Genomic DNA, 26,990 nt, shown 5'->3' with positions numbered 1-26,990 from the left:
GATGAAGCGAACGACTTTGAATTGGAATCTGCCACGTGGTTTGAGCAGCTGTATTTTGTTGTTGGTGGCATGAATTTGGGCGGGTCCGGTCTAGCCCAACCCGGTTTGTCCACCACATTGCTCTATGATATAATCTATATATCATTTTGATTAAATAAAATAAAAGAAATACTATTTTTTAAGTGGTTGAATGTTTGCATTTAAGTAAAATGAAATATAAAACTGATGTGTAGTAGAAGATTCATGACAATAGAGTAATAGATTATTGTCTTTACGTAACACGAGAATTCAACACGAGTTGATATGAAAGGAAAAAAAAAAGTGAAAATTCCATAAAACCTTACATGGAAAGTCCAGAAAGAGAAAAAATCAATATGAAAAATCCTTGAAAAGGGAAAAAAACACGGGATTTAGCCTAATCTAAATAATTCACTACAAGAGTACACAAATCAACTCTTCTCCTAAATTTGAGAATATTAAATTATAAAGTTGTATAGTCGTCATTTTTTACGACAATAGGCTGCAAGGGTCATAGTTGATTACCGCAGAAGTAGTAGTCATTCATGAGTGTTATAGAATGTGGTTGTAGCTCAAGCTTGTCATAGAAATCGTAGTTGATAATCATGACAGTAGTTGGTCGGGTGGGTCGTAAATAATTACTTCAAGAGTGTCAATTTGTCATATTGGCTATCACGATAAGTATAAAGTGTTTCTGCTTTCGGTATTATTTGACAATAGTTTTTTCTCTCTAAAAAATAGGGGCAATTGATGCACCATTAATAATTTTTCATCATCTAACATGAATCTTCAGGCATGACGCAGATCCTGAGATAATCTTGTGAGCTATAAACGTTCAAACTTTAATTAAAAGTTATTCACATCTCTAATTTTAGTAAACTTGCAGTCAAACTGGCCAGCTCAACGAGACAGACCCAATTGTACCAAAAATCAATCAAATCCGAGTCAAATCAAGTCCAGATCAAGTGATTAAACCGCTTTTAAAAGCTTTCTGGACATATTTGGAAGGTCAAAAATATTTCAAATATGGTGAGCTCTTGGTCGAATCGAGTGTCTCAACAACACGAATCCAATGAGGCCAAAATCACTTAATTATGGCATCGTTAAGGCACTCAAATTCCATCAAACGTCGTTCGATCGAGGGAATCTCTCCGGGGCATCTGATTAGAGTGGTTTGTATTTCTTTACTAATTGCAACCGGGACTCTATAAATAGAGTCACACCCCTCTCATTAGAAGGAGAGAGAGCTTGAAGCCTAAAGAAGACTGGAGCCTGGAGAAGAAGTTGAATTTGCCTCCTACCCCTATATACCTCGACCACCGTCGACCATCTTCGATCACCACTCACCGGCCTCCGCTAATCACCATTGGTCGCCTCTCTCCTTGCGATGAAGCATCATGCAAAACAATAATTGACATCGCTAAGTCACGAGGCAACTTGCGAAGCGACACATCATCCCAACTAGGGTTGAACCCAAAGACGATGCAACAACGCACCTCAAAGATGATGTAACAATACACCTCACATAACACTAGTGCAACTCCAGACTCCCGACACTGTTGCTTATGGACTTCATTACAACTCACTGTTATGGCTTAAGTGACCAACTATTGACTACGTGATCCACGTCTCATGCAGCTCCCGACTTCGACCATCGCGGTCATGAACATCATTACAACTCATCACTACGCTTTACGTGACCAACCACGACCTACGTGATGAACACTTCGTGCAGCTCCTAAGCCCGACGCCCATGGCCTACTGACGTCAATACAACTCACTACTACGGCCTACGTGTTCCACAACTCATACAACTTCAAACTTCGATACCTGCAGCATACGAACGTCATCACAACTCACCACTATTGCCTACGAGGTCCACGGCTCGTGCAATTCTCAATTATAGTCTCCGCGTCCTACGGATTTCATTACAACTTACCACTTGTCGGCACTATTTTTGGTGTGGGGTTTGCCCGTAAGAAGCTGTCGGCCATCGGAATTGAAATCCCGCTGTCTGCTTCGGAAGGACGTTTCAAAAAATTTAGTTTTGAAAAAGATGAAGTCAAACTGACCCCATAATTTTCCTAGTTTAGATGAAAGAGCGCTTTATCTTAAATCATGTATCTATCCCGAAGGATGAACGCAAGAATTGAGAGTGAGGCTCGATCAAATAAACTTGGTCCACAACTCGTATAGCTCTAGACTCCAACCCCTGTGGCCCACATGCCTCATCACGACTCACCACAATGGATTATATGACCTACGTGATCCAGAGCTCTTGCAACTCCCTGTTATGGCCTCTATGACCAATCAACACTCTTAAAGCAACCATTTAAGGCCCACATTGTCAACTACTATAGGGGTATCAACTACAACTTCTATGGCAAGTTGGCGCTACAGCCACCTTCTATAACACTCACGAATGACTACTACATCAACGACAATTGACTATGGCCCTTGTAGCTTGCTATCGCCAAGAATTACAACTAACAATTGTATTTCCATCTTCTCAATTTCAGGATAAGAGTGGAGATGGTACTCACAATTCATAATAAATTATTTCAACTAGGCTAGGACCTGCGACTTTTTTTTTCCTTTCAAGGGTTTTCCACTTAAAAAGTTGAAACATCTCATGCTTACTTCTTTTTAATCACTTGATTGTGTGTTAAATCCTTGTGCAATACAAAGACGATAAATAATCATTACTCTACCATCATAAATCTTCTAGCACGCATCAAGAACAAGAATTTGAATTATTTGAAATTCACTTATTAGTTTACTTTCAATGAACTTAAAAATCACTCAATTTTAGATGAATTCCATACATATCACAAGAGTGAGGCTTTGTTAGTCATTGGCCACTCCTATTGGTTAATCATCGATGATCGACGTCCACAGCTTGTTGGCCATAATCACAGGCCATTGACTACCACCTATAGTTGCTCATCATTGTCGTAATTCGTCACTTTTGTCACCTATCCTTCCTCATGCATTGATTCCATTTTTCTTTAAACTAAACAAGAAATATAAACATGTATTCTAAGACATAACATTTCAACTACATTGAAATTCTTTTACACTGTATTACTTTTTCTGCCATATAAAACAACCCCTCAAGTAATTCATCTTGGCTTGAAGAGCTGAATTTAATTTTAAGCTATTGAATTTGATCTCAATCAAATTAGAGTATCGATTCAAATTGAGGAGGTATCTAATTAACCTAAATATTTGTGATGAGTGTAAAATTGGCAATATATTTGCAGGTGGTGAACTCATAAAAATTATCTTCTAAGCACCACACACTAATTCTTTAAAAGTATAAAGAAATTAAGTTGATGTCTCATACTTTAAAATTATGGGAGATGGAAATTGCATGTAGGTAGACGTATTGCAAAGATTTTTCATAATCAATTTGGATTTATGTCGGGTAGGCCTCCTATTGAAGCTATACATTTATTGAGAGGTTTAATGTAGAAGTTTGGAGAGAATAAGAAGGATTTACATATGATTTTTATTGATTTAGAAAAATATTGTGATAAGGTTTCAAGAGATATCCTTTGGAGTGTTCCAGAGAAGAAAGGTGTTGTCTTATATTTAAGTCACTAAAGATATGTATACTAAAGCGATTTCTTAAAGATATGTACACTAGAGTTGTTACTTGTGTATGAACAGAATGAGGATTGACCGAATATTTTCCTATTTCAGTTGGATTACATCGGGGATCGATTTTAAGCCCATATCTTTTTGCTTTAGTCATGGATGCTCTTATTGGCATGGATGGGATGCTCTTATTGGACATTTAGAAGAGAGCGTACCTTGGTGTATGCTTTTAGTCGATGATTTCCTTCTCGTGGATATGACTAAAGAAAAAGCTTAGAAAAAACTTAAATTATGGAGGCATATATTGGAGTATAAAGACCTTTGTTTGAGTAGAACTGAAACTAACTACATTGAATGTAATTTTAATGGTAGTAGCTCTAGTGAACTCTTTAGATATATCAGGTTTATTGTTCAAAGTGATGATGATATAAATGTGGATGTTATTAATATAATTCAAGTTGGTTGGTTGATGTGGAGGAATGTTTTGGGCCTATTGTGTGATATAGAAGTATAACATGGATTGAAAGGAAACCTTTTATAGATGGTGGTGAGACCTGCAATGCTCTAATGCGCTGAATGTTGGCCTTTAAAATAGAAGCATAAAACTAAGTTAAGTGTTTTGGAGATGAGAATGCTTAGGTCGATGAGTAACTTTACAATTAAATACAAAATGCGAAATTAATTTATTTGTGATACGTTTGGTGTAGCTCCAGTGGCAGACAAAATTAGATAGATTCAACTTAGTTGATTTGGTCAAATTAAACGTCGACTATCTCATGATCCAGTTAGGAGAGTTGATGTTTTAGATTTGACTTATGTTAAGAAAGGCAGAGGTGTACCTAAAAGACTCGAACATATTCTATAAAAATGATCTTAATTTGTTAGAATTAAATGAAACTATGACACTAAATAGGACATAATGGAGAAAAATGATTCATATAACTGACCCCACTTAGTGGAATAGAGGCTTGTTGTTGTTGTTGTACCACACATACTAATACCAAGTCACGTTGTGATAAACATTTTCATCTCCGAGATTTTTTATAAGCAAGAAAATAATAGTCAAATAAAAGTATTTTAATAGTCCAAAAGTAAAATAATAAAAAGAAAATCTAAAAAACCCTAAATAATGGTTTATCATTAAGAGTTTTTTAAACTCACAAAGTGGCTATTTGGCTGCAATTCCCAACGTAATACAAATGAAATGCCAAAATTTTTTAATTTTTAGTATTATCCGTAAAAAAGTTTAAGTGGCAAAAAAATTTCAATATATTTGAAATTCTCATTGGGTTTCATTTTTAACGGCTTTAAAATTTGATTAATTTAAACAAAATCCAAATACAATGCTTTTGTGAGGCAAGACTATTATCATTATCCTTACTCCCCATCACCCACAATGGTTCTCTGCCATCACCTCCTTCATTGATAGTTCTATACCGCCGTTGTTAACTTTCATCACTCAATATCCTTTCTAATTATCATTATCCTCAACTCTCACCTTCATCTTTCGTTAGTTATTTTGACTATTCTCTATCATTCACACTAACTACCCGCAATCATTAATGAAACTCCTTATCATTGTCGCCCCAATTTCTATGAATATTTGCAAGCAATCAAATACAAAAAAAACTTAAACTCCTCAATATCTTACAAACAATAAATAACTAACAAAATAAAGGCATAATTTTTGTTGTTAGGCTTTATGCTGAATTCATTTTATTTTAAACAATAAAGGGCCAAAGGCATAATTTTTAATATTTATGACTTTTAAGGCAAATTCTTTTAATTCCTTATTTGTTTTTTCTGCAAATTAACTAAGAATATATAATTTTTAAAATTATAGATAAATTTACTAATATACTCGCGCACCATGCACATAAAAACTTAGTTTAAAACCTAAGCTTGCGCCAGGGATTCGATAGGTTCGCCGCTGCGGAGGTGGGTTCTGAAGCCTGAAAATCTCCATCCACTGCTAGTCTGTCAGTCTACCTATTTCTCTCACTCTCTCGTGCGCGGGCTGCTGTATTTTTTGCTTGGGAAGAGATTATTACTCCCGGCTTCTTCTCCCTATCTCCAAATAATTTCTTCGATTTCTTCTGCAATGGCTTTGTCACTGAACCACCCTATCTCCCTCGGCATTAAGGAAAAGGATTGGATGTGGGAAAAGGGGGTTTCTTTGCATAAATGTGGTGTTCTCCAGTTTCGGAGCTGTGATGGGTCTTACCAGCGGGGGAAAAGGGTTTCATCCATCGTTTGCTTGGATGTGGGAACTAGTTCCATCTACATTCCTGCCGCTCCTATAGTTATTCCTGAAGGACCCTGGAAACAGGCAAAATTCATTTTTTTTGTTTATTTAATTTGTCATTTTATGATTTGTTTTGCTAAAAGCAGGTTCTTTTATTCGCATAAATGCATGTCTTTAGGAGCAGGGTGGTTAAAGATCCAATCTTGCGTTAGTTTCCCAACTTGAGATCTCCTAGAAGTCATTTGATATAATCACGAGCTGAGCCAAGTATAGTTGCTTGTTTGCTAGGTCCAATTTTGATTCAAGCTAAGCATGTCCTGTTACTTTTGATCCAAGTTCTATTTTAGCAAAAAATCGATTGGAACTTGATTACTTTTTGATATCCTAAGACAAGTTTTTAGTTAAGTTCACACACACTCATACATGTACAAAGTTACACATTGAAATGCTTAGATGCGTACGTACTACATACTTTTGTTCAAATGTGAATACATTCATAATTCTATGCGTATATAAATTTCTACGTACAAAAATTTAGTTTTTAATATGAAAGGGTTGACTTAGTTCAAGCTCAATTTGAACCGAGCTTGATTTGTTAGTTTGCTCGTTGACTTTGATCTAAGACAAAAGTTGATCTAATTTTTGAACAATTACATGCTAATTTACAGATCTTTTTTCTTTAAGCCCATATCTTTTTGCTTTACTTATGAATGGTCTTACTAGACATTTATAGGAGAATGTACCTTGGTGTATGTTTTTTGCCGATGATATCCTTCTCATGGATAAGACGAGAGAAAAAGCTAAGAAAAAACTTGAATTATGGAGGTTGACATTGGAGTCTAAAGACCTTCATTTGAGTAGAACTAAAACTGAATACATGGAATGTAATTTTAGTAGTAGTAGCTCTAGTGACAGAAGTGTAAATTTGGGTGATCAAATTATTAAAAAGTGTGAACGATTTAGATATCTTGGGTCTGTTGTTCAAAACGATGGTAATATAGATAGGGATGTTAATAGTAGAATTCAAGTTAGTTGGTTGAAGTGGAGGAATGCTTCGGGCCTTTTATGTGATAGAAAAGTACCACTTAGATTGAAAGAAAAATTTTCTAAGATGGTTGTGAGACCTACAATGCTCTATGGCGCTGAATATTGGCATTTAAAAGAGAAGCATAAAACTAAGTTAAGTGTGGCTGAGATGAGAATAATTAGGTGGATGAGTGGCTTTGCACTTAGAGACAAAATGCAAAATGAACATATCCGTGATAGGTTTGGTGTAGCTCCAGTGACGGACAAAATTAGAGAGAGTCGTATTAGATGGTTTGGTCTCATTATATGTTGACCATCTGACAATCCGATTAGGAGAGTTGATGTTTTTGATTCAATTTATGTTAAGAAAGACAGAGGTAGACCTAGGAAGACTTGGGCTTATTGTATAAAAAATGATCTTCATTTATTAAAACTAAATGAAAATATGACACTAAATAGGGTACAATGGAGAAAAAAAGATTCATATAGCCGACCCCACATAGTGGGATTAAGGCTTTGTTGTTGTTGTACAAGCTAATTCACAACCTATTTAGGATTACATTGAATATCTAATGAAAGAAGCATAAGTGATGGTTTTGGCTAATATGGATAAAAAAGGTGCACATTAGAACAAATGGCCATAAAAAAATCGATCTTACCATGCCTGGGCATGCTATTCTTATGAAGAAGGGCTCATCATTCTGTAGGTTGTGTATTTGGTACAAGTGATTTTCAGTATCTGCGGGTTTATAGCATTTTAAAGTTATATGAATATAGTTGGAATTAGGATTTAAGGAAGAATAATACAGAAGTTTGATGTTGCCATTTAGAAGGTTTTATTCATGAAAGACACAAAAGCTAAAAGCTCAACCATGCACTGATTTTATAGCAACTTTTGATGTATGATTGGATTTATTATGGAAACTTTCTAAAAAGGAATTAAAATTGTCAGAGCAAATTAAATGACAACTAAGCATTATGTTTGAACATTTGAAAAAAAAAAAACTGTAATGTCTGTGTTAATCCTATCATGGAGAGAATTCACTATCTTTCATTCTACTAACAGTACTGCTGTGCATGCTCTTCTTGGAATGATATATCTGCCAACCTGCATTGCATTTCATACTACTCATTGACTATATTGGGTGTTTTGATAAGTTTATTTTATTTATGTCATAAGATTCCTGGCGGTGTTACTGCTGCGAAAGGATTCAAAGCTGCAGGACTCTATGGCGGTTTACGTGCAAAAGGAGAGAAGCCTGATTTGGCTCTCGTAACTTGCGATGTTGATGCCGCTGTAGCAGGTGACAATACACTCTTTTGGTGCTTTGGTTATTTCCAACCCATGTGTTGCAACTTCTTTGAAGAGAATTGAGTTAATAAAGCTCGTTTCATTCTACTCTTTTTTTATGCCTTATTTTCTTTATTTGATCTTTTTCCTCAATGTGACGAATGCTAAAGCTTTTCTTTATTTGTTTGGCACATGACAACAACAAGACAATAACTGGTCATGCTGCAGACTATTTATTCTCTCAGGTTTTTCCTTGCAATGGCTGTAGGCAACAATTTGGACTTATCAACCACTGGAAAACAAGTTGACCTTGTTATTTTTGTGGCTTTGTTGCTGAAATGGTCAATCTAGTTTATCGTTTTTCTAACTTTCAATTTTATTAGCAACAAATGGTTTTTTGACTCGTACTATAGTATCCAACTCTGTTTTACAACTACTCAAAGCTGGGATATTTTGTTACAATTAAAGTGTCAATGATAAGGAGAGTAAAGAGAGGGACATAAAGGTTTTGGGAGAGAATTTATGATTGATTTGTGCAGAATTTCAAGCTTATAAATTGGTCATTTTGACAATGATTGTTTTGATATGCCTCTTGAATAAAATCCACAAAGAATGGAAAACCATATAAAAAAAATAACCAACTAGGTAAGTTCAAATTAAACATTAATTCTTATATAAATTTTCCTAATTTGAAGGTAAATTTAAATACATATTTATTTAAACAAAATAAAAAATTCAATTTCATCTTATTTTATTGTAGTCTCATATTTAATCTGGTGTCCTCCTCTTGGAATCTTGATTTCCCTCGTATGATGTCTGATCGACTATTTGATTGCGCCTATATATTTTTAGCGATATTCTCTTCAATCCCAATAGTGTGATATGATAAACATCTCTTTAGACATTTTCCATCAAGAGAATTGCAGAATTAAAACCTTGGTGATCACAATTTCTTTGATATTTACACGATTTGATAATCCAAATAGTGAGGATAGCTTAGTTTTATGGGCTTCTTTGAGATGATTAGATTAACAATCCATTTGATGATTTGATCTCCAAATCATTGCGACATTCCTTTGTATCTATATGTTATACAATAATTCCTACTTATATGGCTTACTTGCGATCTTTGGCTCCACGTAGTTTCATTTGTTTCGTAGTTTTCAAGATCGTCTAATTTAGCTCTTTAGTGTCTTTTTTGATTTAAGGATTTAAGCCCATTCTTTACGTTTATACTTGTAATTATCTACTTATTTACTGTTTTTTGGTGGATTTATAATTACAAATAGATGCGCTTGTAACATTTAAATGACATTATATTTGCTAATTTTATTTTAGTTATTCTTAGCTTCCACTCTATATTATTGTTTGGATGCGATTCTTTATAGTTTAGTGTAATTGGATATTGCAGATTTTTCAGGGAGGTTATGTCCTTACATCAAAATTGGGTTTGGATTGTTACTTGTTGACTTTATTCCTTTGCTCAATTTTAGTTCTCTAATTTAGTGTCCAGATTGTTTGCATGGCTAATTCTTATCAAATCCTTGGCAATGCATTTTCTTAAATTTGGTGCCAATTTATGACTGAACATGTCATTTTTATATGATCCCGATTCTTTATGCAAGATTTATGTTAGATAATTATTAGATTGTTGTTTGATTAAATTTATGCGCTGTTTTGATTTCATGTAAAACAACAGATAAATTTTTATGATCTGTTTGGGGGGTTTGCAATTTTATGTAAATGTAGTTGTAAAGCTATTATGGAAAAAATAACTTTTTTGAAAATTATTGCGGATATTATAAATATGTAGTTTTTTTAATAAAAAAAAGTTAAGACAAATATTTTTTTAAAATTACCACATTCGAGTTATTTGGTTGTAAAAAGAAAATTCTTATCAAAGAAATAGACAGTTATGGTGGCGGTTGAAAAACAACACAGTAAGAAAGCTATCATAAACAAACCCAAAGTTGAAATTTTGTACTTCTAATTTGAACCTACGTACAATTATATGATGTAATGAGCTATTCATTATGATTTTTGTCGATTCTAAAATTGTTTACTTATATGAGTCGATGATTCTTCAAAGATCAAAACACTCTAAAATTTAGAAATATGGTGGTGAATATTTAATTAATGTTGTCAGGGGTGTTCACGACCAACATTGTTGCAGCTGCTCCGATTAAATACTGCAGAAATGTGCTAAAGCTTTCAAATACAGTATGAAAATTCCTTCTTTTTTTGGCTTCTTGCTATACATGATTTTAAGTGCTATGCACGCCTTTACAAATTACAATTAAAATTAAAATGCTTGTTTTTCTGCTTTAAATTTGGCAGGCACGTGCAGTATTGATTAATGCTGGTCAAGCAAATGCTGCTACCGTATGCTTATTTTTTCATTGTTAATTGGTTTGATATTGATGATGGCTATCAGTTCTAACAGATTTGAATGATTATACAGGGCGATCCAGGTTATGAAGATGCAGTAGAATGCGCTCATTCTGTTGCCCAGGTTTCTGGTTTCAGATTGTTCATTTTGCCTAAGTTTCTCACCGCAATTTCGATCTTTGAAATTTGTATTTGCCCTGCAGCTTCTTCAACTGAGACAAGAAGATGTAATGATTCAATCAACTGGTGTGATTGGTCAAAGGATTAAAAAGGTGTGAAGAACAGTACATGATTGCACTATTTATGTGTTTGCATGCATGCATATATGTTTAAATGTAGGTATTGTGTATAGGGCTGTAATCAAGTTGAGTCGAGTCTAGTATGTCATGGATTGAAGTTGGCTTGGTTCATGTTCAGTTTGAGCTTGAGCTGAGCTTTCACATACATGCTCATACTTGGTTTGCTTAAATATTTTAAAAATCATATTTGATTTGTACTTGACTTGTTTATATTAATTGAAGAAAGCAAAAAATTCAAATTAGTACTTAAGTCTTCATCTAAAATTTGAAATCAAATGAGTATTTGATTTTTTTATATGAAGTTATTAACAAAATAATTTTATAAATCTAAATAAAAGAAAATTTTGATAAATTTTAAATTAGAATATAATACCAAATAAATAAAATAATATATAAATCATGATTAACTTCTTTTTTGCCATCAAATAATATAAATAAATACCAATAAACTAGTTCATTGAAATAAATAAATGAAGAAATTATATTAAATTTATGTACATATTGATATTAAATTAAAATATTTTATTATTAAAAATTTAATCAATAAATTATAATCAATCAAGTTATATTTAATAATATATCATATAAGTATAGAACATTTAACAAGTTATTTGTTGTGCTACAAATGAGTTTTTTCATGAACATTAATAATGGAGTTGAACTATGTTCAAATTTAGTTCATTTTAGTTCGAGTTTTAAAAAAAATGTTCAAATTTGTTTATTTATTAATTTGAACAAATATGATTCAGTATTAATCGAGTCAAGTTTGAGTTGTTCGTCAAATGCATTGGTTCATTTACAGCTCTAATAGTGTTTATCCTTCTAAATGGATAATAGTCTAACTCCTCTTTTTACTTGAACAATTTCCAGATTATTTAAGAATTTGACTGAGGATTGCAAATTGAATTGCACCTCAATTAAATTAGGCACTCTCATCATGAACTTCCTTTTTTTAGCTAAGTAGGTATTGATTATCTGTATGCAGGAAGCTCTTCTAAGTTCACTTCCCAGATTGGTTAATTCCCTATCAGCAACAGTTGAAGGGTATTGTTCCCAAACATAAATTCTGTTACCGTTGGATTGGATTGTTTTAATCATTACCTTCTGCATCTTTCAACATTTATGTTGCAACTTTGTTGGCTGCATGCCTTCATTAGGGTCATTCGCAACTCAAATTTTCTTTTAATTTTTTTAATATAAATGATTATACATGCTTGCGTTAGAAGATAAAAAAAATTGATTTGGATGTTATCCACAAGTTATACACTCTAACTTGATTTGATTGTGGTGGAAGAGGCTTAAGGAAGGATTGACGAGATTTAAAATTAAAGTTATGTTTAGTTAGTGGAATTTCAGGGATTTGAATTGGTGCAGGAGAATTGGTAGACATGATGATTAGAATAACAGATAATACTTGTTTACAAGCATAAAATAAAAAGGGTGAAATCGAAGAATATTGCCGTAGGTTTTAAATATAAAGAACATGTACAGGGTTAAAATATTAAATGTAGGAATTGGGTTGTGATGGTTGAAAAGTAATATTGTTGAGGTGAATTGAGTCTTTAATATGGTTATTGCCTTTAATGTAAACATTGATAATGAATTTATTGATTTGTTTTCTGTCTATCATTCTTAAATTATATTGGGAGATAGAAGTGTAATAGCTGAGCTTGAGCGATCCCAATGCTTGTCATTTCAACTTGTTAAAATTTTTTTAATAAAAAATTGGCTCATAGTCAAAGTTTAATGTCAATTAAAGGTTCATGTTTGGCTCAAATCAAATATTTTGTTCATTTTCAAGCTTGGCCAGGCTTAAATTTAACTTGAATGATTTAAAATTTTTTTTTTTTTTTTAAATACTGTAAAAAAAATTAATATAAAATGTTTATAATAATATATATTTAATTATTGAATTAAATTGGGCCAAAATAAGCGGAACATGATCAAACAAAAGTCTATTATTGTTCGGCTTATTTATAAATCAAATTAAATAAAATTGTTAGTGTTCTGCTTGGCTGCTTAAGGAACGAATCAAATACAAGTAACTTAGCCTGGCGAACACAACTAACTTTTCTGACAACCCTATTTACTAAGCTATTATCTTTTCATTACGAATACATTCTTCAAGGAATAGGAAGTGCTCATTACGTTAAAACTGGAGCTACCAAATGATAAATGTACTTATTTTTCACTTGCAAGAAGTTATAATTTTTTTTTTCAAAGATTGTAATGTGATTCCAAGAGAAAGTTTTGGCTGCCCAACATAGTTTGGTTGTTATGATTGAATCAAAATAAATAGTTATTTTAGGATAAGGTGAAAAATAAGAAAATTTTCATCTTTCGAGATAAGTTAAGAGAGGCAAAATCTAATATAAGATGACTAGTTCCATTAATAAGATTGTGACAGAATTTAAAGCGAGTTTAATAACTAATCGTATATCAGTAAGGATACTTGATGGTAGATTAGAAGCATATTGTACATTTGAAAGGGGATTGGTTAGTGGGATGAGGTTCACAAGCTTTATTAAGTAAAATGATATATACTTTTAAAGGGTGTCGAATATTAAATAGACTTACAATGATTAAAAAAATGTTATAGGTTTTGCAAAGAGGATCACAAGCAAAGGATACACTATAGTTTTTGTTGATTTGTATGATAATCTCGGTACCAAGGAGCAAGAAAATTAGATATATAAAATAGACAAGATATAAGAGATATAGATGTTTTGATCAAGTTAAAAACATTAAAAATGCCATCACTAATATTTCGATCAATGACGAGAAAATTATTAAGAGGGTTTTAAGGAATATGTTATTTTGGAAGAATATTATGAGCAAAATAATGTGACATTTTATATATTGCTTAAAAGAAATCAAGTGAAGTTAGGACCAAAGAAGATGCAAAAAGGTAAAGTTTTAGTTTTAGTAGATATGATTGAACTTTGAGGAGTCGTGAACATATTGTAGTAGCTTGGTTCAACAAATTTTTTCATTGCAATTTGAATGCTTAAAGAATGCCAGATAATTGAAGAAGACTGTTTTGGTACCAATACTTAAGGATATCTGAGATGCTCATGGTTTTGCTAATTATAAATGAATTAAAATCGTTTTATGCTAAGAAGATCTACTATGAAATTTTTTATTATAATTATTTGGAAAGTATAGATATTATATAATGTTCATTATATATTTTTTATTGATATCGAGAAAGATATGGTTGATTATAATGGGATGTGATTTAATGTGCATTATGCTTACAAGGTGCTTCAAAGGTATATTGAAGATATTAAAGATATGCATGATGGAATAATGTTTAATAATAAAAGTAGTTATTGAGTGATTAAGATTTTCAATTTGCAATCGGAGATTCTTACAAATGATATTCAAAATGAGGTGCTTTGGTTTATAATTGTTTATATAATATTATTTCAAGCAGTGAAATATTTGCTAGAATAAGTGAAAAATTAGAACAATGAAGAAAATATTTAGAAGATAATGATCTTAGAATTAATAGAATAAAGAGTGAATAGATGATATGCAATCTAGTGAGTTCGATATCAATAGTTATTAATTAACATTATTAGAATATATGAAAACTTGATATTGAAGAATGACATACAATCGAGGATATAATTTTTAGCATTAATGGTATGATGTTAAAATGGAGGTATGATTTACAAATATTATAACAAAAAAATAATATAATGGGGACTCAAAAGACCAGTTTTATAAAACAATAATTAGGCTATTGATTTTGTATGGATTCGCATGTTTGACAGTAAATAATTACGAATCGATAAGTTAAATGTAATTGAAATGAGACTGTCAAGATGAATATGTAGGAAAATTAAGATGTTAAATTAATAAATAATTTATTTTCCACGAGTGGTTGAAGTGACATTTGTTGTAGATAAAGCTATTTAAAATAAATTTATTTGGTTTGAACATATGCAATGAAGGCTGAAAAATGCATCCTTTAGATGGTAGATTAATTTAGCTATTGAAGATTAAGGAAATTTTTTTGGCCTCTAGCATTATGGATGGAAGCTTTTAAAATGATTGTGAAGAATAGGTTTAATATCTTGGATAACTCTCAACAAAATAAAAATAAAATGTAGATTCATAAATCAACCCACTGATAGTGATATGGACAAGATGTGCTTGTGGTAACTTTTATATGCTATTAAAATGCTGCCAAGAGAAGGATTGAGAATAAACATGTTAATAACAATAGTTTTTTAAAAAATATTAACTAGTCAAAATTATGACTTCTTTAAAGAAGATATCCTGTCCAACTCTAGGGAAATTTTAGAAACATGTAAATTAGATTGAATTTTTCTCTAACTTGAGTTTTATGTGTCTGTAATGGCTCGCATGCCTTTGCAGGGCAGATGCTGCAGCTGTTGGTATTACCACCACCGATCTTGTCAGCAAAAGTGTTGCTATAGAGGCTGAGGTTAACTTATTTTCCATTATCGGGTTATCTTCTCTTTTTTTATTTGATTTATGAAATCTTGAAACTATTAAGTCCTGTTGTGGGGTCTATTTTTCTAATTTTGATGTTTTCAAATATTAAGGTTGGAGGAGCTCTTGTAAAAGTTGGTGGAATGGCCAAAGGTTCAGGAATGATTCACCCCAACATGGCAACTATGCTCGGTGTAAATTCTATTATCTAATCTTCTTTGTGTGATAGCTTCGAGTCTTTTGAAAGGAACTCATAGGATTATACTAATTCCACAGGTTGTAACCACTGATGCCCTGGTTACCAGTGATATTTGGAGAGAGATGGTCCGAATAGCAGTAAATAGAAGTTTCAACCAGATCAGTGTGAGTAAATTTTTCCTTGATTCATGCAATGATGTGGTTATTTATATATGACTTTGCTGATATGTCATTGTTTTATTGAAGGTAGATGGAGATACGAGTACGAATGATTGTATCATCGCTATGGCCAGTGGATTAGCAGTTCCAGACAAGATTTCATCAGCTAATAGCATAGAGGGATGTCAACTTCAAGCGTGCCTTGATGTCGTAAGTTCACCCACATATTATGCTTTGCGAATAAAATCTAGGGAAATTTACATACTTAACACAGAATTCTTATGTATTTACATATCTCACACCTAACTTTCATATTTACATAGACAACACTATGATGTTTTAAACCTATGCATGAAGATGTTTTTCACTTTTAAGAAGTGGTAATAGTGCAATTTTTTATGTGATATTTTTGAGTGCTATGGTTGTAACTAAATAGAAGTTTCAACCAACTTGAATTCATAGTTTCTATTTTTGACACAACATAACACACCATAACACAATCATAACACAACAAATATAACACAATAATACATCTATAACACAACTATAATAACATAATACAATAATAACACAATCAAAACACAATAATAACACAACCATAACACATCTATAACACAACTATAACACAATCATGACACAATGAAACAAATCATATTTGTATATATAATAAACAATGTAACATATGAAGATGTTCTATTCTTTTGTTCTACAACTCCATTTTGTTGGAGGGATCTTGACACTGTTAAAGGAAGATGAATTCCATGGTCTTCATAATTCATTTGATATTCATTGGATGTGAATTCTCCTACACAATTAGATTTAATTGTCTTGATGTTAAGACCACTTTCATTCTCAATAATAGCTTTAAATTTTCTAAATTTTTCAGAAACCTCTGATTTCTCCTTAAAAAAATTGACCCATGTTTTTCTTGAAAAAACATCCATAAATAAAATAAAATATTTACTTTCAGCAAATGACATTTATTTAATAGGGCCACAAAAATCAGTGTGTATGAGCTCAAGTGGCTTGATTTCTCTTGAAGTTGACTCATTTAGAAAGATTTTGCGAGATTGCTTTCCAAGTAAACATCCATTGCAAAGTTGATCCGCTTGATTGATGTAAGGTAAGCCTCTCACCATCTCCTTCTTTGATAAAAGTTCAACACTACCAAATTTGAGATGTCCATATCATAGATGACACGGCCATGATGAATCATTATAACAACTTTTAAACACTTTACAACATCACATTGCATGTCAAGAAGAAATATTCTATTTTTCGACATAGGCACCTCAACAATCAAATTTTTTCTATGTTCTCTTAAGAAAATGATATTTTTTGTTAAGAAAAATATGCATGAAGTTTGGGTTTGTAAACATTCTAAACATTCATAGTAACATTTTGAAAATGCGTCAATCATTGTTTGGTTTGCAGGTTATGCAAGGCCTTGCAAAATCAATAGCTTGGGATGGTGAGGGAGCAACTTGCTTGCTTGAGGTTTTCTCATCCTTTTAGGAGTTCTATAGCTTAACTCGTCTTAAATGCGTGTAGAAAACAAAGTGGTGATTATAAATGAACAATGATTCTATGTCCTTCAGGTTATTGTTTCTGGTGCCAATAATGAGGCGGAAGCAGCGAAGATTGCTCGGACGGTGGCATCCTCTTCGCTTGTAAAAGTATGTTCTATTTAACTAAAGTTTTTATTTTTGGCTTTAATTAATTTGGCTTTCTTATTGTGATTCTAGATTTTGAATTGTAAGTTGCTGTTGGACTCAATTTTTTCTTCCTTCAGGCAGCTGTCTATGGTAGAGATCCTAATTGGGGTCGCATAGCATGTGCTGTTGGCTATGCTGGCATTGATTTTGACCTTAATGCGCTTCACTTATCATTGGGAGATATCCCTCTCATGCGCAGTGGGCAGCCACTTCCTTTTGATAGGTATGATGGTGTATTTCATCATTATTTAGATTTGTCTTATCCCAACTATTTTGGGGTAGATTTGTTTATAATTTTTCTCCCTTCATTTTTTTGAGCATTCTCTGTAGCTTCAACTCTATTTTATGCATGTTTTTTTGACAATTTCTATATAAATTACCTTTGGTTTGCAAGTTTTCATTTATATACTTAGTGACATTAATTTTATCTTGGTACTTTGTTGTGCATTTTTTTCTCTATACTTTATATGTCCAAATCACTTTTTTTTTGTAATATTATTTTGAGTAGGCACCGATTAAGCATTGATATAGACACGATAAGGGAACAACGATATGTCATAATTGTAAGCATTGGGGCACAAAATGCAATAGACATATTTTTTATGTTTTATAAATTATTAAGATAAAATATAAAATTTTAATTTTATCCATAAGATATGACATGATAAGAAGCTTTCTAAAGAAAAATATGACATGATTGATAATAAAACAATGCTTAATCACATAAGCTTTCATTAATCATTTCAAGTTGTCTTATGTTTTCCCAATATCAATATTATTTTTAAAATGTAAAATATTCTCCAAAAAAAAAGCCTTTGTTAAGCAAATAAAAAATGAATATGTATACTAAAAAATGTTTTGCATAGATCTCGGGTCTACCCTCGATCGACTTTTCCCCCAACTGAGGACTTTTTCTCATGACCGGACATCAGAACCCGACGACTCCCCCTCGACAGGAAAACCCCAGAATTACAGATCCAGCGGTCGATGAGGTACCCAACCGAATACACCAACACAAAAGACTAAAATATCCTATACTAATCCCCTTTAAAGCAAGGGTAATATTGTAATTTATCATTGGTCATATCATCTATAAATAGGAGAGAACTTTCATGTAAAGTGGCTTTTCGGCTTCTCCTCTTGTAACCCAACTATTTAAGTGAAATAAAATGGGTTTGAGAGTCCGGGAACACCTCATTCGCCCCGACGGGACAAATATTTTTCTTCTCTCTTTCTCCCTCCCTCTCTCCCTCTCAATCTCCTTTTCTAGATTGCAACGCCTCTATACCTTGTGCACGGTCTATCAGACATATTTGAATTTTAGGTGCGGTGAGCATGGACCGTACCTGCAACAAAAAGACAAGGAATATCGAGGAATAACTCTTCAAAGAAACCGTCCTGGCAAAGAGTACCCACCAGTGGAACTGCGGAACAGCAGATTCGCCATTTATCTCTCGCTATCGACAACATTCGAGAAACTATGTAGATCTGTAAAAAATTAGGTGCATGCTCTCCTTTTTTCTGATATAGCCGTTTATCTCACCGGCTCGCTAGACTCCATATGTCACGTTGGCCCCCTCATAAGTCCACCAAATTCCCTTTGCTGCGCTAGCTGCCTCACTACTTGTTGTCCGACCACATCCCCGATCGATCACCTCACCTCACCTCACCCACCTGTGTTAGGATGAACCGATCAGCCACCTAATTCCCCCAACCATCCGGTGAGCCTGCCTCAACTTCCATGCCTTGGGAAAATGGCGGCATTCCATTGAGAAGATTGTAGAGAATAACCCCAACATTCCAAACACCCGCCGCTTGATTATAGCAGCATGCCAACACCTTTGATGCTGTATAGAACGAATAGCCAATTGTATCACACAAACTCTGCATGGGCTTGATATAAATAGCGATGCCAAAATCCATGACTTGATTTTCGACTCCACCTCACAAACTCTTCACAAGCGCTCTTCTACCGACCGTCCTCCCATCCCAAAAAATCCTTATAGGCCGAACGTTCTTTTAATAGGTTACAAAAATGCAAAACACTATTTATTATCATTCCTTTTTTTGATTTTGTCTAGCCCCTATCAGAATTAATCTCAGATTATGCCCTGTTGAACCATGTCGCCTTGTCGTGTCGGTCGGCTGCCACCATTCAGGCGTCCACCTTGTCATATCGCTCTAGCCACCTTACCTACCGACCTTCCTCTTTGCTGTCGTGCAAGGAACCGCTCCATGCTGATCGTCTGCCTCGGGGATGGTCTTTACAACCCACCTTTGCCCTCTGTCGAAAGCGGATCTCACGCCACCAATCGACCATCACTTTATCGGCTGACCCAACACTTTTTCTTGCTGTCGCAAGCCAGAAGCCACACATCTGACTTAAAAAAAATTCTTGCCCACGTCTCCTGCTTCTTCATCCACCGCTTGAACCATCTAACCATCTCGTCACACTCCACGCCGTCCCCCCTTGTCTTCGTCGTTTCTTCTTTGTCCTCCCCCGAACCGATGCTTTTCTTTCAAGGCAATCCCCTCTGATCGCTCTTCGTAGTTGGTCTCCCCGCTGCCCCCTTACTCTCTCCGTTTTCTTTGCTTCTACCACTTTATCTCCCATCATATAAAAATTTTCAGTTTTCTCATTCTGCCTTTAGAGAGGCACACACGTATTGTCAAGCTCGGCTCTGAGGCCGATCTCTTCATTTGCCCTCATACACCTAAGCTACCCGTTGACCGACCATCTACCTCCGGTCGGTTGCCAATCTCTGGCTGGCCGACTGTCTTCGACTGGCTAATGCTCTGGCAGACCACTTCAAAGAACATAAAATTTAAATCTAGCCACCTTCACATCTCCGGCCGGGTACCTCCTCACTCTGCCCAATAACCATCCGACTGACCTTCCTCTGGACAATGGTCGTGTGGACCGATTGGCCAAGCCGTCCGACCACACCACTCTTCTTCAAAACCTTGGAGATTCAAGATCCAAAGATGCCAAATCTATAGCTTTATTTTTTCCAAACCGACCGCCTACAAAAGCTGTTAAAAAAGGAAGATGTACATACATACCACTCTTATCACTGGTTTATGGACTATTCATTATTGACTATTCAATTCTTATATATTTATATACTTACATATCACTAAATTATTTTGTGATCCTCCAACAGGCTATTCTCTCGCAGGCAACACTCCCCAACCGACTGTTGCTCGGGTTGCTTCCGACCGAACATGAACTTTAAGTCATCCATCTGCCTTCGACCGATCGTTTCTAATGAGGAAAAATTTACGCATATCACCCAATCCTTTTATTTCTATATATATCCAACACCTAAAATTTACTTTTACTTGCTGGTCGACTGCTTCGCCTACCAGCCACCAACCCAAGGCCGGCCACCTGAAGAGAAAAATAAAATAAAATAAAAAGAAGATTTATGTCCATAGCACTCACCTCTTGTTTCAAATATATAAATACATATACTTGTATACGGTGAAATGTATGAACGAATACATACACATTACTTATTTTTAATAAGGATTTTATGGCTATAAGAGAATTCCAAATGAAACTTTTCTAGATCTTGTGTTTTAAATGAATACTGCAACTATTCTTTACCTTCAGAAATTTAAAATTATTTTGAAGAAACATTAGCACACTAAGGGTCCGTCTTTCTGCCCTTAAGGTGCAAATTAATTTATGAATGCTAGATTATTGAGTTAAAATCTCAGGTTTATTAACTATACCTATTAGTGGTCTCCGACCCTATATAAGCATGTTATCTCCTTCAAAGCTTACTTTATGATAAATGCACTTAATATTATTTTGTTTTTTATGTGAAAGATCAATGTCGAGACTTGGCGAGATTGTTGACCTCATTTTGGAGGTCTTCTTTTCCCTTCCCTAGATATCCCAGGATCTAGCCTTAAGATCTCCCTATTTTGACTCTCTTAAAGGACTAGACTGGGACCCACACCATTTAGAAATTCAAGCCATTTCTTCGCTCTTTGCAGTTTCATATGGACGGTTTTAGATCCTCAATATTCAATTGTTTCGATTGAAAAGCCGACATATTAAAGCTCAAATTAGACTCTTATAGAGATTTGAAAGACATAGGTGGACACCGTGGCACATGCGATGTTTGACTTGTCACTGCAAGCGATGTGTTTGACTATGGTTGTCGTTTAGGCGAGGATCGGTCATCAATTCGCTCATTAAACGGCTCCGATCGGGTCAAAATAATTTCATTTGTTGTGCCACGCGTGAATCGAAGTTAATTTGACGCGATCGACGACGAATTTGTCCGGATGATTCTGAATGATGAAACGGACTGCGCCATCGCGTCCGGAACATTAATTTTAGCTTGGGAGGACACCTATTTTGTTGGAGTCCCGCGCTCGCATAAAATTTGAAATTTTAAAAAATATATATATAAAAATAAATAATAATAATAATATTATTATTATAAAGGAAAAGTTTTTTTTTCTTTTCTCTAAACCCTCGGGTACTATTCCCTTTGCCCTAGCCGAAGCCCCTTTTCCTCCTCTCTTGACCGAATCTTGGAGATCCCTTGTCGGTCTTCCGGTTATCTCCTCCCTTTCCGAGCTCTCGTCGCCGATAGCTTCTCCGGTAGCCCGTTTATAACGGTTTTTCCCGCTCGAATGGATCTGACAACCCCTATTTTGAATTTTGATGAATTTCTTTGCCCTTCGAGGTGTTTCTCGTCACCTCCTTTTTTTTTCACCGCCGGTGAGCTCTGGCCCTCTCGATGGCTATAAATACCTCAGGAGGGAAAGAAGAGCGGCAAGGTTCTTTTGTTGAAATTCTGAAAAAGATATAGTGTTGTTTTTTTTTTCTGTTTGGAAGCGTTCTTAGTTGCAATTTCTCCCCCACCCTCTCCTTTCTTGAGCTAGCAAGAAATTCAGCTCTCTTTTCGAGTTATTGAGGAAGATTGGGCTGTGATTCTTCTTTGGAGATTTTGGAGAAACACAGTGTTGAGAGCTCTTTCTCTGTTGGAAGTTTCTGTTTCAGGATTCTCTTACTCTTCTCGTTCTTGCGTTAACAAGGAGTTAAGGTCAGGTTTCATTTACTCCTAGAATATTATTTAATCTTTGGATTAGTTGTTTATGTGATAATTTCCTCTGAATTATGAAATGAATAGATCAAATAGAAATGATACTTCAGTTTGATCATCTCTTTGATGAAGAAATTAAGTTTCTTCGTGAATATCTATACCATGGCTGCCTTTACTTATCAATACTGGAAACATTTTTAATGACTTGGATAGTCATTTGGGGCTCGCTTTTTTATTCTTCTTGCTGCCCCCTTTGTTCGAATATTGCTGGAAATACATTTGGAATTCATTTTGTTTCTCTTTGTTGTCTCTTGTTTAAATACATGCTTGAGATCAATTTTAGTAACTTGGATAGCCATTTGGTGGCTCGGTTTTGGCTTGTTGGTGGCCTATTCCTTTTGGTTGTTCGCTGGATTTGATCTAGCTCTTATGTGGAAGTTCAATTACATTTCCTATAACTCTCTTTATTTGAACTTCACATTGGAAACACTTTTTATGACTTGGATAGTCATTTGGGGCTCGGTTTTTTATTCTCCTTGCTGCCCCCTTTGTTCGAATATTGCTGGAAATGCATTTGGAATTCATTTTGTTTCTCTTTGCTGTTTCTTGTTTAAATACATGCTTGAGATCAATTTTAATAACTTGGATAGCCATTTGGTGGCTCGGTTTTGGCTTGTTGGTGGTCTATTCCTTTTGGTTGTTTGCTGGATTCGATCTAACTCTTATGTGGAAGTTCAATTATGTTTCCTATAGCTCCCTTCATTTGAACTTCAATATTGGAAAAATTTTAAAGATCTAGATAGTCATTTGGTGGCTTGGTTTTAGCTTGGTAATGGCCTATTCCTTTAGGTCATTTGCTGGATTTGATTTAGCCTTTATATGGAGGTTCAATTACATTTCCTGTAATTCTCTTTATTTGAACTCCAATATTGAGAACATCTTAATGATTTGGAAATACATTTGGAATTTGGGTTTTGATTCTCTTTGCTGCCCTTTATTCAAATATATGATGGAAATCATTTTTATGGCTTGGGAAATATCTTTGGGATACAATTCTTAGCTTCCTTTGCTGCCTTTTTTTTTTAAATAAATTGGGGAAGGATATTTTGGCTTTGAAATTCATTTAAGAGCCATGTTTTTGTGCCTTTAGCTGCCCTATTCGAAATATTTGTGGAAGATTTATATGCAGATTTTGAACGATATTTTTTTGAGCTGATTTTGTACCTCTAGCCACTCCATTTGAAACATTTTTTTTTTAGATCTATATACAAGCTTTGAACAATTATTTGGGGTTTGATTTTAGTTCCTGGACTCTGTATTGGGTTTGGTTTCAATTCATGCTCCTTGCTGGAATTTGATTCCGGTTCTTACTCTCATTCTTACTCTCTGTTGTGGTTCGGTTTCGATCCCTGCTCTTTACTAGAATTGATTCTGATTTCTGTTGGGGTTCGGTTTCGGTTCTTACTCTCTGTTGTGGTTCGGTTTCTGGTTCCTGCTCTTTGTTAGAGTTGGTTCTGGTTTCTGCTCTCTGTTAGGGCTCGTTTTTTTATGCTTCTTGCTGACCCTTATACAAATACCTGCTGGAAGTCATTTTTATGATTTGAAAATACACGCTTGGGGCTCAGTTTTTGCTGTCCTTTATACGAATACTTGCTGACAGTCATTTTTATGGTTTGAAAATACACACTTGGAGTGCATTTGGGATTTGGTTTTGTTTCTCCTTGCTGTCCTTTATACGAATACTTGCTGACAGTCATTTTTATGGTTTGAAAATACACACTTGGAGCTCAGTTTTTAATGCTTTTTGCTATCCTTTGTTCGAATACTTGCTGACAGTCATTTTTATAGTTTGAAAAATGCATTTGGGATTTGGTTTTGGTTCTCTTTGCTGCTCCCTTATTTGAACATATATAGGAGATCATTTTAACACCTGTTTGGGGCCTGTTTCTATGCTTCTTGATACCTCTATTCGAATGCATGTTTGAAGATTTATTTTTGTTCTGGAATAATAATTTTGGAGCTGCAATTCTTGCGCCTTCCTCTTGCTGTCTTATTCGAACATATATTGAAAGCTATCTTTTGGCTCTGAGAATTAGTTTTTGATGCTGTAGTCCTGGCTCCCCTTGTTATTTTATTTGAATATACATTAAAAAATCATTTTCGGTTTTTTTTAAAAACTACTCTTATTTGAATATATATTAGGATTATTCGATGTTTTGGATAGTTGCTTTAGCATTCCGAGTAATGAAAACATATTTCTCCTTCGAAAATTGATTGAGCATGCAATAATCATATGTATAGGTTTAAAGTTTGAACTTAGAAGTGGAAAATAGATGTTATAGAAAGGCTTAAATGATTGCTTCTCCCATTTCCTTGATATGAAATATAAAAAAAATTTGTCGGATGAGCATATGAAGTATTGAGGTGGCCTATTAGTTCGAGATGAAGGGTAACAGACATTGATGCAAGAGAACCATTGATCAGCTCTTCTTATAGTTGAAAGAAAAAATCAATATTCAATTAGTGTGATGCCCTTTCACCCCTAAATCGTAAACAACTCTAACCTTTTTCAAAAGGTTCGAGAATTGGTATCCGGTATCCACAAAAGAACAAATACTACAAACACTCCACAGATACCACACTTACAAAAAAAAAAAAAAAAATAAAAAACAATCTTTACAATCACGAAATAACAGATATGACATTACACTGTAGACATCATACCCTAACTAATACATGCATGCATTTGATATCACTACATATATATCACATAATACATCTTACACATCACATACAGATACACCACACATCTTTAATTGATGGATCTAGGTATCACCATATCACATTTTATATTACAGACACTATATCCACCCACCACACCCTGCACGACAGATACTACATTTCATATACGCATGTACTGTATGTTAACCAGTTCAGATACTACACTTCATGTATAGGTGCACTGCACTTTGATGAGTTCAGATGCTACTCTATTCATATATTCACTAAATAATAGGGTTTAAGAATGTCTAATTATAGGGGTGATTTGTTGGTGGCCTCTAGTTGATGTTGATAGGTTGACCTTGATATATCAGTTGCCGGTGGATCAGTTGTATATATCAGTTGCCGGTGGGATCGAGATAAAGAGAAAAGAGGTCTAGTCTGAGCCTATCCCCAAATTAAGCTCTAATATCCCATCTTGAGACTTTCATATGCTCTCCATTTAACTTTTCTTTTATAATCTGAAATGTTTACCTAACTCATTTATATCATACAATTGTAATATGTTTTGGAGCTTTAGCAGAATTTAATCAGGTACGCTTTTATTTATTTAATTTCCGTACTTTATTTTCTGCATATTTCTTTTTATTTTGTACTATACTGTACTTTGCTACATGTCTCATACATTTTCTTCATTGCTACATGTCTCATGCATTTTCTTACCGCATCTTATAGCATAATCTCTTCGTTTGTTCTTTGTTGTACTATATACATTTACTTGTATTCATGCTTTAGTTACTACTTTTTTTAGTATGTTTGTGCAATCCCCTAGGATAAACCGTTCGAGGCATGATATTCTTTTATCTTTTATTCTCTCTTCTCTCTCTCCTCTTCTCGGAACGAGACGACGAAGTGGTCGGTTGACGATTCATCTCCGGACAACGGTCGAGACAACTACCAAAGACGGAAGGATGAGCTTATGTAAAACTTCGATAGATTTAAATAACATACCTATAGGACGTCGAGGTTGTTTGTTTGGTACAACGTAAATCCTCACATTTTTTTTGAGGACTTTCTACGTTTTTTATATTGTATGATATAAGTCCTAAACTTTTTAGGCTTCCGAGGTCGTCGTTTAGTATGCATAAATCCTCAGATTTTCTCGGACTATTTGCATATGATGTGCGGATAAAGTCTCGAACATCCAAATAACTCGCAAGACTGAAATATCACATAATTTTTCTTTCAAAGATATAAAGCCAAACTATAGATTAGTTTGAGATGTCACTGATTCTTCTTCAGTATCTTCAACATCTCCTACTTTTCGTTCCTTCGGGTTCTGGAAATAACTGTTCCTATTTGAACCTATCCCGTTTGACTTTTCCTATGAACAATCGTGTAAACTTGAACGTTGAATTCTTGAAGATGAACCTCTGATCATTATCAAGAGTTTTCTTAGGTGACTTCGGTTGTCTAAGATGTAATTAACTATAGGGGCTTAGTTCGTACAGTGATGAATTTTATTGAAATATTTGTGCAGAGAATCGCAAAAATTTATGAGGTGCAAAATTTTGTTTCAATATTGACTTTTATTTTGTTTGATGCTGAATTTTATTTTGTTGTATTTGTTTTAGGATTTGGACCCAGTTTTAGACAAGTCCGACATCTGTGCTTCTAAGAACGAGTTTGTCTCTAAAGAACTACGAGGCAAAGTATCATCCACTGACTTAAGACAGGTGTTAGAGCATAACCCACTCTTTAAGGTGCTATCAAAATTATATTATTTCAAGTAAATTATAT

General features: G+C 34.2%; 1 protein-coding gene across 1 annotated transcript in view; it reads left to right on the top strand.

Moving 5' to 3' along the window:
• The first annotated feature begins 5,505 nt into the window (after positions 1 to 5,505).
• LOC110022904 (arginine biosynthesis bifunctional protein ArgJ, chloroplastic) overlaps positions 5,506 to 26,990 on the top strand; it is a 42,652-nt gene continuing 21,167 nt past the window's right edge. Inside the window, exons 1-14 of the mRNA XM_020722057.1 lie at positions 5,506 to 5,947; positions 8,070 to 8,193; positions 10,327 to 10,400; positions 10,518 to 10,562; positions 10,642 to 10,692; positions 10,772 to 10,840; positions 11,853 to 11,911; positions 15,254 to 15,323; positions 15,445 to 15,525; positions 15,608 to 15,694; positions 15,776 to 15,898; positions 17,123 to 17,185; positions 17,287 to 17,364; positions 17,481 to 17,626. Coding sequence (XP_020577716.1) covers positions 5,720 to 5,947; positions 8,070 to 8,193; positions 10,327 to 10,400; positions 10,518 to 10,562; positions 10,642 to 10,692; positions 10,772 to 10,840; positions 11,853 to 11,911; positions 15,254 to 15,323; positions 15,445 to 15,525; positions 15,608 to 15,694; positions 15,776 to 15,898; positions 17,123 to 17,185; positions 17,287 to 17,364; positions 17,481 to 17,626 — 1,298 coding nt within the window. The 5' untranslated portion in view covers positions 5,506 to 5,719. The remainder of the gene's footprint in view (positions 5,948 to 8,069; positions 8,194 to 10,326; positions 10,401 to 10,517; positions 10,563 to 10,641; positions 10,693 to 10,771; positions 10,841 to 11,852; positions 11,912 to 15,253; positions 15,324 to 15,444; positions 15,526 to 15,607; positions 15,695 to 15,775; positions 15,899 to 17,122; positions 17,186 to 17,286; positions 17,365 to 17,480; positions 17,627 to 26,990) is intronic.

Source organism: Phalaenopsis equestris, unplaced genomic scaffold (assembly GCF_001263595.1).
Source record: "Phalaenopsis equestris unplaced genomic scaffold, ASM126359v1 Scaffold000203, whole genome shotgun sequence".
Taxonomy (NCBI): Eukaryota; Viridiplantae; Streptophyta; class Magnoliopsida; order Asparagales; family Orchidaceae; genus Phalaenopsis; species Phalaenopsis equestris.
The sequence above is the reverse complement of the archived record's forward strand: the minus strand, read 5'-3'. Positions and strand labels throughout refer to the sequence as shown.